Source organism: Sciurus carolinensis, chromosome 6 (genome assembly GCF_902686445.1).
Source record: "Sciurus carolinensis chromosome 6, mSciCar1.2, whole genome shotgun sequence".
Lineage (NCBI taxonomy): Eukaryota > Metazoa > Chordata > Mammalia > Rodentia > Sciuridae > Sciurus > Sciurus carolinensis.
The window spans coordinates 44,814,593-44,831,981 of record NC_062218.1 but is presented as its reverse complement, the minus strand read 5'-3'; the positions used below and the strand labels follow the sequence as shown (position 1 = coordinate 44,831,981).

General features: G+C 36.6%; 1 protein-coding gene across 1 annotated transcript in view; it reads right to left on the bottom strand.

The window, feature by feature from the left end:
• Window positions 1-17,389, bottom strand: part of Il31ra (interleukin 31 receptor A) — a 100,102-nt gene that overhangs the window by 23,063 nt on the left and 59,650 nt on the right. The window contains exons 4-6 of the mRNA XM_047554690.1: window positions 16,599-16,771; window positions 10,626-10,777; window positions 4,489-4,642 (exon numbers count right to left, since the gene is read on the bottom strand). Coding sequence (XP_047410646.1) covers window positions 4,489-4,642; window positions 10,626-10,777; window positions 16,599-16,771 — 479 coding nt within the window. The remainder of the gene's footprint in view (window positions 1-4,488; window positions 4,643-10,625; window positions 10,778-16,598; window positions 16,772-17,389) is intronic.

The following is a 17,389-nucleotide window of genomic DNA, read 5'->3' as shown; positions in this document are numbered from 1 at the left end:
GGACACAAGGCAACATAAAAACCAATTTCCACAATCCCAGGTGAGAAAAAGCATGGAAATATAACATATATATGTTTCTCACGGTTGTCATCTATAAAGCTCAAGGGCATAAATTCTGAGTCAACTTCTTCCAATAAAAGCACAGTCTAAGAGTATAGGGTTCTGATGCTCTAACCATACAGGAACAAAATATACAAAAACAAGGAATTTACATTTTCTCTCAAATGCCTCAATCAAGTTTGGGCAAGGGATGAATCACCGGCAACTTATGAGTTCAGTGCTCTGACATGCATCTGCAATGTCAGAACGCTGAACTGCTGATTATAGAATGACCCACACACTTTAGCCAGGAGAGGAAGTAAAGGCTCTAGGAGGTTAGTGGCCTGCAGTTTGGGGCAAAGAGGAAATGTCCCTAATGAAGAGTGGCAGCTGTTACTTTCAGAATTCTTTCTTGAGGAAGTTGTGTGACTAGGGATGCTCTAATTAGGTCCACAAAGAATGAAGCCTACTGCTAAGGTCAAGATCTGAACTATTTTAGTACTGAAAGACTGTCTTTAGGGATCTTTTTAACTTTAAATGAACGGGTATCTTACAGTGAAATTAGAGTCTCCAACTAAAGACAACTTTTAATGTAGAAAAGTACACCAAAGGGCAATTATGCGAAAAACTTATTGTCCTCAATGGAGAGTCACATTTCTATGACTACTCTTGCAAAAGCCAAAATATGGGTAACACAGGTTAGCTATTAGCTTAGCATCTCCCAATGAGATCTACTGTATTTCATTTAAACTGCTTATAAGAAGATCGGAGCTGTTTAGATTTTACGTGTGACTTCACTTGAATTCCACTGAGATGTTGTCTTAAAAACTCTGCCAGGAGTTTTCTATTTCCCAACAGTCTTTGTTGAATGACAAGACAGAACAGCCTGTACTCAACTTTCCCAGGGAGGAACAGGCTGGTCTCAGCCTGTCTACAAGACAGTGATACATAAGCACAGGTAAAGCCCCTCTCAGAGACAGCCTTAGTATAGGCCCACAAGACCATCAGACCTTCAAATGTAGGAAATGGAGGAACACAGAAATGGAGGAACTCATTTCTTTTTAACTTGCAGAATTTTTCTTTTCCAATCACGTGGAAAATCAAACTCAGGGATGATAGTATTGATAGTAAGAAAGAAAATTCCAAACACAAAGTGATCATTACAATCCAATCCTAAATATGCATCTCAAGGAAAAATAAATAAATTGATTATTAAATAATCATCCCAAGCATTTTGTTATTTTTTTTTAATTTTTGATTAGAAACATTAGTGAGGGCTGGGGAGACAGCTCAGTTGGTAAAGTGCTTGCCTTATAAGCACAGGGCCCTGGGTTCGATCCCCAGCACCACAAAAAAAAAAAAAAAAAAAGAAAAAGAAAAGAAACATTAGTGAAATTCTCCTTCAATTTATCTCATGGGTAGCCATTTAGTTTTAGTAGATAGCAATAATGAATGAGTTTGGGCATTTTGAAGTCATTATTTCTTGCAGATATCCAAATAGTCTTCCCAATAGACTTCCCAACCGATGAAGTTCTTAGTAAAAAACTGCCTGACTAGCATGTAAATCTACAATTATTACAGTCAACTTTCCATTAACCATGAGTTAATAATGAATTTACAGCTTAACTAAAGGGTAGTAGGAGTAGTAACTCTGCCTTTGTGAAAAAAATTGAATTTTTCCAACACCGTCAAAATACCTATGTATTCTAAGGTATCAATTGCCTGGACTGTTTTAGTAACACTAGGATGCTGTGCTGTATCTATCACAATATGGGTATCCCCACAACCACCAGCAAGCAGACACATACTGATGCCCTTGCTAAAGACCAACAATAATAATAGCTACCTTTTAGCAAGTATCACTATATTAAGCATTTTACCTGAATTATCTCATTTAATCCCAAACCATATATTTAGATATAGCAATTCTCATATCTGAAGCATAAACAATTGCCTAATAAAACAAGTTTCTAAGTAATAAAGTTAAAAATTGAATCAAATCATACTGATATCATTTAGTAAGTAGATATTTAATGCCAAAATGTAGGTAAACAGCTCTATTAAATCCAAAAGAAAATGGGAAGTACCTCACATTTAACTTAGTATTTTTCAAATAATTAGAAATTGAAGTCATGTGTACTAGACAACTGGCATTTCACTGTAAAGTAGGAAAACAAAGGGTTTATGAGTTGGAAAATCAGAAATTAGGACTTGCTGGGGGGTTGGAGATGCATTTTCCTCAATTTCCTCTGGGATCCTGAAAATATGGGGGAGGGGTAAACCAAGTTTTTTAGGGGTAACTTGAACAAATAAGCTTTGATGGATTTAATTAGCAAATGAGAACACCAGCATCAAGTGTTTCTGCAAATTACTTTTTTTAAATTTCTTTTTATAGTTGTGTATGGACGGCATGTCTTTATTTTGTTTGTTTTTATGCAGTGCTAAGGATTGAACCCAGAGTCTTGTACATGCTAGGCAAGAGCTCTGCTACTAAGTTACAGCCCCAGCCCTGCAAATTACTCTTAACCAAACATGCTGAGTTAATAGATCAGATAAAATTGTAAAATTGTTTCTGACAGCAAAACAAGTTGAGAAAATTTAACATTAGGTAGTGGCTGGATTGTGAAGAACTAACCAGACTTGAGACTCTGAGCCATAATGGCACCAGACAAGAAGAGTGACAGGCACAGAAAGAAGTGCCAGATAAGGACTGGGGTTGTGACTCAGTGGCAGAGTGCTCGCCTAGCACGTGTGAGGCACTGGGCTTGATCCTCACCACCACATAGAAAATAAATAAATAAATAATAAATAAATAAAATAAAGGTATTATGTCCATCTATAACTAAGATATATATTTTTTAAAAAGTGCTGCACAAAACACCAACCCACCCAAGGTAGTACTTAATCACAAAATTACCTGCTGAAAGGTATAGCAGAGAAAAAGGTCAATGATATCACCAGGGCTTCATTATACTATTTTAAAGGGAGGGTTTAACTAAAACATAGGCAACATGAACTGATTATTTCAACAAATACCACTGGGACTTTTTTTTAATTGTGTAATTTATGTGCTGTCTGATATTTGTAAACTATTATATTTGTATTGATTGGACATTTAAAGATGATGTCTATAGAGTGTCAATATGTGCCAAATATGTGAATTTTTAAGTTTACATTAGATCCACACCTTGGTTTTTTTTAATTTGTTGTTTTGTTTTGTTTTGTTTTGGTACCAGGGACTGAACCCAGGGGCACTAAACCACTGAGCCACATCCCTAGCCCTTTTTATATTTTATTTAGAGACCATTCTCACTGAGTTTCTTAGGGCCTCAGTAAGTTGCTAAGACTGATTTCGAACTTGTGATCCTCTCGTCTCAGCCTCCCAAGTAGTTGGGATGAGAGGCGTGTGCCACCACACCCAGCCCACATATATATATATATATATATATATATATATATATATATATATATATATGTCTCCCTTATCATGCATTAAGCACTGTTCTAAGCATTTAATGGTTTGGAGTTTTCTGTGATTTTTCTCCCTATTCCTAAAACAGTGTATGTAAGAACAGAAATTCAGAGTGAGAAGAGCCTTTGGAGTCTGTCTAAGCCAATTCCCCATCTGTTGTAAGAATCCCTGTTCTGCGCTGGGGAGATAGCTCAGCTGGTAGAGTGCTTGCCTTGCAAGCACAAGGCCCTGAGTTTGATCTCCAGAACTGCAAAAAAAAAAAAAAAAAAAAAAAAAAAAAATCCCCGTTCTGAAACCACAACCACTAAAGGGGAAGTCCAGGCTAAGCATAAACATCCAGTGGGTAATACAAGACTCAGAAAGCATCAAATTATTTCCAGAATCTTATCACAACGGTAAATTTGCCAAATATTTGTTAATATCAACTTGGTGTTATGGGAAATTCACCCAGGAGCCAGAGGGGTGAACTGTTGAACCAGAGTACAGAACTTGAACCCAGATGTTATCTGAGACCCCTGTGGAACTTGGCTCTCTGTAGGGCTTATCTTTTTCCTTGCTGTCATTAAAGGTGATTTTTATTTTCCTTTCATTAGTTATACCTTTATATTTTTAGTAGTAGCTCCAGGGTTTTAAATAGATATTTTCAGTTTATAATAGGATAACTTTAAATGATATAATACATAATACCACTTCAGATAGAAAGTAAGAACCTTATAAGAACATTAAAGATGAGATCTTTTGCCTTTGGGATACAAAGACGCTAAAGTAACTAACACCCTCGGATGAGCACAGCTTATTTCCAGGAGCTCAGTGGGGACCATGAGGGCCTGTGGAGAGGGAACACACAGACTCCTCAGGGACTGGGATCACAGGATTCCATGATTCCCAAGCCTGGCACCTGACCAAATCCACCAGGTCTAGGCAAAGACAGCCCTACACCAGAGCACATAAACAAGGAATTACAGACAGCAGCTTGCCTTCTTCCTCAGTTATTCCCATTTTTTCTTGGCTCCAGTCACTCCAAAAGTATGACCCATCGACCACACATTGCATGGCTACGATGTATTCTGTGAAAGCTTGAAGCCCTTTGAGGTTGTAGACCAGGTCATCACTCTGGAAGTTGACTTTCACCTACAAGACAGAAAAAGCCCTCAGCTGAAATGGGGGCAGCACGTCTTACCTTTTCTGCTTCAGTTCTCAATGCTGTCTTACCTTTTCAGAACTAGAAACAGTGTGTCTCAAATTTTAAAACATATCCTTTTCATAAATAAACCTCCACCCATGCCTGGCGACAACTTGAACCTAAATAGATGTAATCACCCCCAAGAACCACCAACTCCCTCCCATTTTCCTGTCTCTAAGCTTGTGAAGCAAAGATTCCTGTCTCTGGGCCTGGTGAATGATGTTCTAGAAAATTCAAGGCAGAACTGCATGACCCTGGGCAAACTGGGCCTCAGCTTAAACTCAGAAGTGATTCCAGTACCTAGAAATACAGCCTCACAAAGCAAGGGGGACAGAAATCTTAGCAGTATCAGGTCAGGGATGAGATCCAAGAAAGTTAAGTGACCCCAAGAAAATCTCAGCATTTGTGAACAATGGAACTAGAACCAGAACACAAATTTCTTCATTACTAGCTTCTTTCTTTTACCCAAATATTCCATTATAAATGATTAGTCCTGGAGTGACCAATCAAGCTGCTAAAAGTCTCACCAGCCCAGATGTATAAATTTGTTTTTATACTCTTGTGGGAAGAATGGACAATTCATCAGTTCTCTTTTCTCAATCAATGTCAGTTTATCATTAGCAAAATGAAGGTGGTATTTTATAAAATTTATAAAAGTCTCTTCTGGAGCCAACCTTCCAAGAGAAACTAAAAATTTCATTTTTTTTTTTTTTTATTTCTGAGCACAGTCATCACTGGAACAATGAAAATGTTTAGCTGTTGGTTGTTTAAACTTATATTGAATTAATAAAATGAATTTCACCAACAGGATGTTCACTTTATTGGTATACACCTAGCGAGAGAAGGAAGTTCTGATGTTGCTTACATGTATGTAACAGCTGTGAATGGAAGTACTTAATTATTGCTCCAGGTCTAAAGGTAATTGGGCAAAAGGAAAAAGTGTGTCTGTGACAGAGAACTGAGCATCCCAGCTGCAGGGGGACTTCTGAACTCCCAGCTAAGCTGGGGGCAGAGAAAGGAGGTAGGACCCAGAGGCAATAACAGCATTTTCACAGCTAAAGCCCAGACTCTTAGAGCATCCTCTTCCAAACAACCCCAGGAGATACTATGGCAGCAGACGAGGGTTATGGGGAGGAAAACTCGGGACAATCTGTCATTCACCATAGGGTTATAAAAATAATTCTAATCCATATGCCAACTGTAAGGAAGTCTAATAATGCTCTATTTTACTTTTTAAGCCTTTTAAAATATAAAATATTTACTGGGCATGATGACACATGCCTGTAATCCCAGCAACTCAGGAGGCCGAGTCAAGAGGATTGCAAGTTCAAAGTCAGCCTCAGTCACTTAGTGAGGCCCTCAGCAATTTAGTGAGACCCTGTCTCTAAATTAAAAAAAAAAAAAAATTGTTTTAAGTGCTGATTGTGTTGCCCAGTGGTTAAGCACCCCTAGGTTCAATCCCTGGTACCAAAAAATTAATAAATAAAAATAAAAATAAAACAAATATTCTTTTAAAAAATAATCTTCCTAATTTTTCCTCCTGCTCCGCTCTTATTCTCAGCACACACTTAGCCCACTTGGTGCTTTTCACCATGCTTGTGTTCAGAAAGCTCTGCCTAATGTAGCCACAAACCTTCTGTTCCCAGCCCCAGCTACAGAAGAACCAAAACAGGCTGTTCAGTCTTTTCAACACTTTGCCTTTAAGGTTAATTACCTTGGACTTACACCTTGGCTTTTTGTCTAGTCTAGGAGCCATTGGCTCTCACGGGGTCCAAGCCTACTGATCTTTCATATACAGGCTTAGATCTAAGGCCTCCCCACCCCCACACAGGCACTGGAACCCTACCAATACACTAATTAAGTCCATCAGGTTTGTTTCTAAATCTATGCTCCCTGCCAAATCCTAGCTCATCCAAAGTGTTTATCATAGGAATGAGTCAGAAGTTTTGGTGCAAAGCCTAAATCAAACTCTTTAAACAGTCTGAGGTCCATTTCTAGGATGTCCACAAGGCTTCATCATATACAGAGGCAAAGCCTGTAGACAAGGACCACAGGAAGGTTTGGAGGTTGTTGAAGTATGGTCACATGAATGACAAACTTGGAGTCAGAAAACCTGGGCTTAGGTTTGCAACATGCAGACCTGGTGATTTTGGTTTATTAAGCTCTCTACATCTCAATTTCCTAATCTATAAGTGAGGATAGCAATGCCTCATTTATAGGATATTTGCAATAATTAAATAGGTAACATATAAGAAAGCATTTTATTACCCATATAACATCATACAAATATGGGTCTTCTTATATGGACATGTTGGAATTTTAGGATTAGTTTTACATGGTTTTGTTTACTGAAACTAATGTTTGTTGAGCACAGGCATGTGACAAGCAAAGGGAAAACAAACCTGACAACTAAGATCCCTGCATTTGAGGAGGTTACAGTCTAATGAGGGGGAATCTAATGAGTTTAAATGTGTTGATTATGAAGTGCCAGGACAGACTCACAGAGGAAGGGAACCTCGCTTAAACCCTAGAAAAGAAATATATCAGACCTGAGTTCTGAAAGGTGAATGGGGGACAAGAGCAGAGGTACAAAAGCAGAGGGTGTTCTAGATAGAGACACAGAAGAGTGAGACAGTGTGATGCAAGGAAAACAAGCAATCCGGAATTACTCCTGAAGTAAGGGCAAGGTGAAAGACAGGTCCAAGTCTCAAGATGGTTAAGGATTTGTACCTTTTTCCATCGAGAGTGTGAACCATTGAGATGAGGTTGGAGCAGGCTGGGTTGAGTTTAGCTGGGTCTAGAACTGAGGAGACTTGCTTGTGTTTGAAATCTAAAAGGAAAGAGACAGTACTGCATGCACCTTCCACCTTCCTTCTCACGGTCTCCAAGAGAGCAGGAGGAAGGACATATCACCTCATGGACAGGGAGAGAGGAGGCAAAGATGAATGCAGATGGGGGTGACTTTGTCCAAGAGGTGGAGTATAGGATGCCAAGAGTTGGAGTAATTTTTGCTTGTCACCCTCACTTAGTGTTACACATGGTTTAGTAATTTGTCAGAATGACGTAGGTTCTGGTTTGTTTTTCTTGTTGATTCCTATCCTAGAACCTTTCGTGACTCTAGGACCCTACCAATAGAAAGAACTGGGGTGGCTAGCCAGTAGCCCACCCCAGCAGTTCCTTAGGTTCACTGAGACTAGGGCACAGGGCATGAAAGAAGATGAGCTTGTGCTGGGCCAAGGGCTGCTCTGCTTAGGGGCTCCCTGAACTATAAATTGGTGAGTCCAGTGTCACATAGTCAGGTTCTAGGAAAAAGATTCCAGAGTTGGCTCAGAAAGGAAGCTGGGAGGAGGACAGTGGTCCACATCCTTCTCTCTGAATACAGGACAAATGAAACCTAACCAATTTTCTTTTCTGAAAGATTTCCAGAACAGGAGAGAACACAACAGAAATAGTGTCTGAGGATTTCTACAAAGAAAAAGGTCTCATGATAGCCTCCTGGACAAGATGAAAAAAGTAGGTGGAATGACTGTCATGGGAATCAGGTGTATTCATAGAAACCTGAATAATAATCACACTCAAAGAAGGCAGCATTGATGTCCCTGGACAGTCTACTGGTTTACCACAGGGCTCTGACGCAGTTCCTACTTTTGTTAATGATTAGACAAAGTTAGAGAACTAAGTTATCAAATCTGTATTTAAAAGGAAGTAAAATGTAGTTTTGGGTAGCAGAATGAAGATTCTAAATGGGCTAAAATGATGAATAAGACCAAAATGAAGAAATTCGATAGGAACAAATAAAGCATTTGAAATTTGGTTAAAACCCAACAAATTGCTGGGTTTGGTGGGGCACACCTCTGATCCCAGAGACTTGGGAGGCTGAGGCAGGAAGATTGCAAGTTTGAGGTCAGCCTCAGCAACTTAGCAAGGTTCTGAGTACCTTATTGAGATCCTGTCTCAAAATAAAAATTAAAAAGGGCTGGGGTGTGGTTCAGTGGAAAAGCACACCTAAGTTCAATACACAGTACCAAAACAACCCACCAACGAATTGTACAATAGTGAAGATATGTTTTTCTAGCAAGACTTGTGGGTGGGGAAAAGTCTCAAGAATTTAATTAGCTTAATAATGTGAGGTGGGCACCAAAAAATGAAGCACAATATACTGTCAGGCTGAGTTGAAGGAAATAGAAGAATATCTTCTGAACCCCAAGGTAAGAAAAGGTTTCTTAAGACACAAAGAGCATTAGGCATAAAAGAAAAGTTTGATAAAATTTAACAGTATCAAAATTAAGAAGTTCTGTTCATCAGAAGTCATCATTAATAAGAGAGCAAAAAGGCAAGCCATATAGTCAAAGATGTTTGCAAAATAAACAAGTAATAGACTCATAAATAGAATACATAAAGAGTACCCAAAAAACAATTTTAAAAAATCAGATGGACCAGGTCTGGGGAGGTGGCACAGTGGAAGAGCACTTTCCAAGCATGTGCAAAGCCCTTGGTTCAATTCCAATACAGCGAATAAATAAATAAAGTGAGAAAGAAATTTTTAAAAAACAAATCAAACAAACCATACAATAAAAGTGTGCAAAAAGTTTAAATCGGCACTTCAAAAAGAAGGAATAAAAATGGTTATTAAACATGAAAATGCATGCAATCTCATTAAAATCAGGTAAATGCAAATTAAAACTATAATTCCATTGTGTTCAGACAATGGAATACTACAAAGTAATGAAAATGTGTAAACTACAGCATTATATAATATAAATGAATCTTTTTTATTTTTTTAGAAGAGGAAAAATGTTTATTTTGGCTTATGGTTAGAGGTCTCAGTCCATGAACAGGCAACTCCATTGTTCTGAGTCCAAGGTGAGGCAGAACATCAAGACAAAGTGTACGGCAGAGGAAAGCTGCTCAGGTCATGGCAGTCAGGAAGAAGAGAGAGAACTCCGCTCACCAGGGACAAAATATATACCCCGAAGACAGATCCCTAGTGACCTATCTCCTCCACCCACATCCTATCTGCCTGAAGTTACCCCCAGTTAATCCATGCAAGTGGATTAATGCACTGATTAGGTTAAGGCTCTGATAGCCCAATCAGTTCACCTCTAAGCTTTCTTGTGTTGTCTCACACATGAGCTTTTAGGGGATTTCTCATATCTAAACCATAACACTTGAAATTTGGTCAATAAAAATTTATTTGAATAAGTGAAGTCATTTAGAATTATATAAATGAATCTTAAAAGCACAATATTCAGAGAATAAAGCCAAACATAAAAAAATATAAATTGCATAGATTCAATTTGTGTGTTCCTCATGTATTTCTACTGGGCACTCCTTCATCCTTGAGGACAGGGAATAAGAGCATAATCATTTAAATTGTATATTTCAGGAATACAGGCATAAGGGTAAATTATTAAAAGCAAAGAAACAATTACTGTGAAGACAGGAAAGCAGTTAACTGTAAGAGGAGAGTGTGATCATCAGGAAAGGGTAACCAAAGGACTCTGGAATGCTGGGAGTGTTCTATTCTTGACTTTGGTAACTTTTACTGCTAACTTAATAGCAAGTTGTTAAATGCAATATATGTTTTGTTTACTTTCCAAAATGTGTTATGCTTGAAATTATTACTAAAGGTTGGAAAAATTAAAATGGAAATGGTCAAACCACAGCATATCTGATAACCAACATAGCTAGAAACAAACCCAGGCAGAATGCAAAAGTAAATTTTTCATTCTTTAACATGTTGTTGTGCTCAGACTGCAGTACACCTGTGATAAAGCACTTATAAACAAGCAACTGAAAAGTACAGTATTCAGTTTTTTCCTTTTCTATTTACAATGTAGAAAGTGAAAAAGCTATTCTAGATAGACAAAAACTATCAATGAATTTCTTCCTCAGGTCCATTAATAGAACTATTATAAAGGTATAACTTACCCAGTGGGTGCTATTTACTGTCCTGAATCGAAGTGCGTAATTCAAATTAGATGATGAAAATAATGAATCATACAATTCCCATTTTATTTGCATCATTTTTTTGAAGCCCAAAATTGGTTTCACAGATAGAATCTTGGGTGGCTCCATTTTCACTGAAAATAAAAATTACATAATTCTCATATTTGCAAGAAGACAAGAAGATGCTAGTAACATCCAACCCAAACTGAAAGGACAATAAGCCTAGAAAATAGATAGTAGTACATATTTTGCTGTTTGCTATCTGTAGATGGCATTAGCAGGGAAGTGCAAAAGGAATGCCACCCCTCAACCTCAATTACTTTCAAAAAAGGAATACCCAATGAAAATGGGATTATTCCTGTGATTTTTCTGCAAGTCAGTCTTTTATTGATTGGGTCATATCTTATGCCAGATAAATAAATAAAAATAATAATCAAAACCAAATTATGGTTACATAATAAACTGCAATAGAAATTTAAAGAGAGACCACAAACCAGAAAATGAGCTTATTCCCCTTATCTACTCTTCCCTTGGCCTCTCTCTTCTTGATCCCCAGGATGCCCCAGGATGACAGAAACCCCATTAGAAAGCACTTCTCATTTTCTTTTCACACTGCAGATCTTCTAGCCCCAATTTTCTCTCTTTGGAAATGTGTGTTTTTCTGGTTATAAAACTAGCATATGCTCAAATTTTTTTAATACAGAAAAACAGGAAATTCTTCAAAATTTTTTTAAGTGTTATGATATTCTACCTTGTGGATAAATGAAATTTGTTTGACCACTTCTCTATTATTGGGCATTCACAGTGTTTCCAATATTTCATTTAAAATTCCTTAACAACAGAGGCTGGTCTTGATTGCAAAGTCCAGAATTAAAACCTGGCACATAGCCAGTATGAAATCCTTGTTAAGTGAATGAATAAATGGATAATAGTTGAATCTTTCTCTGCATCTCTAATGGTTTCCTTAAGTCCCTTAGAATAGGTTGGCTGGTTTTTCAAAAGGAAATAAAGATATTTAGGTAATAGTCACACAGTGCTATTTTGTCCCTAGACAGGCTACACCAATATCAGTTTCATCAATAGTGTGCGAATACCCATCTCACCACATTCTCATTAGCTAGAATTTAATAGTATTATTTTAATATTTGCAAGTCCTAAAGAATTTGGAAGAGCAAAACCCCTAGTTAGGGCTATAATATTAAAAACACTGACTGTATTAAAATATTCAGAAATCTGTTAGTGACTACTCAAAAAATAATGTGTACTTTTTATGCCTGTACTAAAAGGTGACCAATCTGTATGGCTACTCTATAGATGAAGCTATAAACAATAGACATATTTATTATTGCCATAAGATTACTGATATTTAGGGAATACTTCATAAGTATTTTTTCAGGTGAATCATTTTGTTGACTCCTCTCAACCACATAACATTTATGATGGCTATTTTACAGAAAAGATTTAGAAAAAGTTAAATAAATTTCTAGTAACAACCAAGATAAGACTCATTTATATCTACACCAAAGTTCCTGCCTGTATTTATTATATTAAACTGTTTTTAGTCAGAGTAAACACAAATCCCCATTATTTCACCATTCAACTAAACAACTCTGTCACCAAGGATATATGTAATTAATTTTTTCCTCTGATTAAAATGGCTCTCAAAATAGTTCATTAGGAACCGGTGTATATTGAGTTACACAAGCAAAATAGTGGGTTAGGAAACTCCACGTTCTTGTTCCTCCATGGAAACATTGAAAAAAAGAAAAACAAAAATGGACAGAAACTGAGTAGTCTAAGCTTGCAGGAACTCTGGAAACCTATCTGAGGTTTACACTAACCAACCTAGAATATCCAGTCAAGAAAATGTCACTTACAGAAAGGTAGGAAAAACACTTTATGGCAATCTTATTTGCCCTTGCCCCACCCCTTCTGTGATGTATCAGTGGTCTTGGTATGAAGGAGATGGCAACCCAGTTCCTGGTTCCCTTCCTCCAACTGGAGGGAACACAGCAGAACTCTTTTACAACATTCTAACCTGCCTGAAGGCTAAAGGATTAGGCTCTGTTTTGCCTAATTTGAATCTCAGGTTAGAAAAGAGTCAGGTACAGCTCATGAAAGCTGTAGGAAGACTACACATCTGCAGAAGCCTGGGGCTAGAAATTATGTATGGAGGCATAAAATAGACTATATAAGGTCTAAAATAGACTATATAAGGAGAAGCTGAGTGAGATTCTTTGGAAAATTAGAACATTCAAAAGCAGCTCTGTATATAGAGTGGGAAAGCACCATAAAGACTCAGGCAAGATGCATGCTCAGAAAAGACCCAAACAGACTGTAAACCTTCACCGTGGGTGGATTCCAAGGGTCAGAGCAAGCCTAGATAACCTGTGAAAGATTGTCCCAGGTGAGTCAGTATGCAAACACTAGGAGAGGTGACTATTTTTTCAAATATAAAATTTTCAACAACAATAAAAATTACAAGGAATACAAAGAAACAAAACATGGCCCATTCCAATAAATAGGAAGCTCAAACATCAAACTTGGTAAGTGAATACTTTAAAACCATTGTCATATATGTGCTCAAAGAGTTAAACAAAAACATGGAAAAATAACTAGAGGAAATCAGAAAAATGATATATAAACAAAATGCAAATACTGACAAAGAAATTATAAAAAGAAATAAATTCTGAAGCTAAAAACTGTAATTTAAAAAATTTAGTAGAGAAATTCAAGAGTAAGTTTGAGCAGGCACAAGAAAGAATCAGCAAACTTGGAAATAGGAAAATTGAAATAACTAAGTGTGAAGAGCAGAAAGAAAGAATGCGGAAAAGTTAACAGAAACTCAGAGACTTGTGGGACATGATTAAGTAAACCAATTACACAACTGGGAGTCCCTGAAGGAGAAGAGAGAAAGGAAATGGCAGAAAGATTATTCAAAGCAACAATGGGCAAAACTTTCCATTTGATGAAATACATGGATCTACACGCCCAAAAATCCTAACAAATCTCAAGTAGGATAAACCCAAAGAGACCCATATTAAGATATATTACAACTAAACAGTGACATGATAAAACAATATCTCAAAAGCAGCAAGAGAGAAGCAACTAATAAGCAAGAGATATGCCATTATATTATGAACTGATTTCTCAACAGAAATCTTAGAGGTCAGAAGGCAGAGGCATGGTATAAAGTGTTGGAATTTTTTTTTTTTAATTGTGTATGGTACTGAGGATTGAGCCCAGTGACTCACATGTACTAGGCAAATGCTCTACCATTGGGCTATCCATCAACCCTTTTTAAAATTGTTATTTTGAGAAAGGGTTTTGCTAAGTTGCCCAGGCAGACTTCAAAGCTGAAATTATAGGTATGTACCTTTGCACCAAACTTTTTTTTAAAACTTTTTTTTAACTGAGAATTCTGTATCTAGTAAAACTGTTCTTCAAAAATAAGAGAGAAATTAAGACATTGCCAGAAAAACAAAAACTAAAGGAGCTTATTACCAGTAGACTTGTCCTATAAGAAATGCTAAAAGAAGTCTTTTTTGGTTTAGATATAAGGTGTCCCCCAAAAGCTCACGTGTGGAACAATTCGAGAAGGATCAGAGGAGAAATCATTCGGTTGTAAGAGTCTTAACCCAATCAGTGATTTAATCCCCTGATAGGGATTAACTGAGTGATAACTAAAGTGGTAGGGTGTGGCTAGAGGAGATTGGAATTGGGGCATGGCTTTGGGGTATATATTTTGTATCTAAAGAATGGAGTCTCTGCTTCCTAATGATGTGAGCTACTTCCCTCTACCATGCTCTTCCACCATGATGTTCTGTCTCACCTGGAGCCTCAAGGAATGGAGCCAGCCTTCTGCAGACTAAGACCTCTGAAACTGTGAGCCCTCAAATAAACCTTTCCTTTATTAAAATTGTTCTGATCAGATCTTTTAGTCACAGCAGCAAAAAAGCTGACTAAAACAGTTCTTCAGGTTGAAATAAGGGATACTAGACAGTAACTTGAAGCCAGTTGAAGAAGTGAAAAACCTCTGGTACAAATGAATACATGAGCAATAATATAAACCATTATTATTATAATTTTGGCTCACAAGTCCTTTTATTTTACACAGGACTTAAAATATTAAAGCATAAAATTAATTATAAATCTCTAAAAATGAGTATCTGTGACATCCATGGCATCAAATGAGGAGGAATTGGGAAGAAATAAGTTCTGTATGCAATTCAAGGTAACTTGATATCAATTCAAATTAGAAGGTAATAAGCATAGGTGATATCCGTAATCCTCATGGTAACCACAAAGAAATTGTCTATAGAATATACACAAAAGGAAAGGAGAAGGAAATCAAAACATGTAACCACAATAAATCAACTAAATGCAAAGAAGGCACTAATGAAGGAAATGAGAGGCCAAAAAGCTACAAATCATTCAGGGAAAAATAGTAAGTTCTCCCTTTTCAATTACTCTATATGTAAAGGAATTAAACTCTCTTACTAACAGGCATAAACTGATAAACAGATTCTTTTAAATCCATTGTATGTCATCTAAAAGAGACTAAATCTACAGACACAGAAGGTGAAAGTGAAAAGATCAAAAAAGGCAGGGGGGATTTCATGAAAATAGCAGGGAAGCCAGTAGAGTAGAGAAATGGGACCCGGAGGTGAGAGGAAACAAGAGGTACTGGGGAATATAATTGACCAAATTATGTTATGTGCACGTACGTAAATGTAAAGACAAAGCGCACTATTACAATCAATTATAATTAACCAATAAAAAAAACTACTAAGAAAAAGACATTCAATACAAATAGTAACCAAAAGAGCAGCAGTAGGTATATAGCAAACAAAACAGACTTCAAGTTTAAAAAGGACACACATCAAACACAGCAAAAGTTTAATTAGTCAGATAACTTATGACAGAGGTTAAAGTATTCCCCAGCATTATCTATGAGGGAAAAAAAAAAAAAGGTTTAAGCAAAACTACCAATGTAAACCTAAGTGGAGGGAGACATGTTTCAGTTAGAAAACAAACTATTTTCAATTGCTCTAAAAAGCACTGTCATAATCCCATCCAGCTGAATTCAAATAAAGTTTTAATTATAAAAATATTATTGTTACTTATTATATGCTTGTCTCTCATTAAAGGCATCCAAAAATATCTTAGTGCTTAGCAGCACTTTACCAGAACCTAAAAACAGATTATAAGAGCAGTTTCTTTAGCGATTAATTTTATAATCCTAGTATTTTACTATTTTAGACTAAAATTCCTCCCTACTCCAAATTTAAAGCAGTGGAAGTTACACAGTATTTAAATAGATACTAAATACAGTCAAAGCCTGTAATCCCAGCAATTTGGGAGGCTGAGGCTGCAAGTTCAAGGCCAGACTCATCAACTTAGCCAGACCCCATCACAAAACAAAAAAATTGAAAAAGGACTGGGGATGTACCTCAGTGGTAAATTACCCTGGTTCAATCCTCAGTACCAAAAAGGAATAAATAAAACCTGGGAAAAAAGAGTCTTCAAAAAAGATTTTAAAAGGTCAGAATTAATGAGATTTTTTTTAAAATAAGAGTTTTATTCTTCTTTGTAATGTGTTGGGGAAGGGGTATTTTTGTTTAACTGAGTACAATTTATGTTACAAACTGCAAGAAGAAATCAGTGACCAGCAAGATAGTTCTTTTTTTTCTTATTTGACCAATTCCTTCCTTCCTTCCTTTCTTCTCACTCTGTCCCTCATTCCCTCCCTTCTTCCTTCCATTCCTCTTTCCCTTGCCTTTTTTCTTCCTTCTTTGATAACAAAATGAGTTTTCTGAATATCCATAACACACACCTACTACTCTCTTGAACAAAGGGAATACTTTTGAGACTACAGATACTTCTTTAAAGACAGAAAAAAAAGAACAGTAATTATTCAATAAAGAGTATATAAGAATATCAAAGAACACTTACCTATGGAATTTAAGGTCCAATGTGTGATATCAGATGTAACTATACCATCTTTATTTTGAGCTTCCACTTCAATGGTGAAATAATCTGGGGGTGTTATCGTTGGACTGAAAAAAGAGCACCAAGTGCCTGTCGAACTATTGGCTTTACAAATGTCACGTTTATTTCCATAAGAGCTTTGAAGGAAAAAGTGATTCAATATGAGTTTAGTGCAGTATTTTGGAAACATGGTCATACTTAATATATGAAACAGCATTTTTTAGTTTTCTTCTGGGTTCTCTTGAGGTCCAGGATGGTCTTTTTTGGCCCAGGATTTGGTTTCCTTCTGCTTCAAGAAAAGGTCAAAGTTACCTCGTTCCTTTCTCCTGAGATGCTATGAGCCTTGGAGACTTTCTTTGCAACCCTGTGAGCCCACTTAAAAGCCACATCACAATGCTTTTCCTATTGGCAAGAAATAATGTATAGGCCCCTGATTATAGATTATAGCTTTAAGGCTTCATTATTTTTAAAATATCAAAGAGGATTTATTAAATAAATTATGATAGATATATAAGTAGGATTTTAATTATGCTTTTTAATATATCTATATTCACTGATATGTAAAGATGGCTATATTCTCATTTTGGTGAACAAAACAGGATGCATATCATGGACAGAATGACCACATATTTATGTAACTATTCATAGAGATGACTGGAAAGGTCCTAGTAAAAATGTTAAAGTTGTTACCTTTGATGCTGTGATTTTTTTTTTACACTCTTCATGTGTTTCAGACTGGACTTTTATTGCTAGTA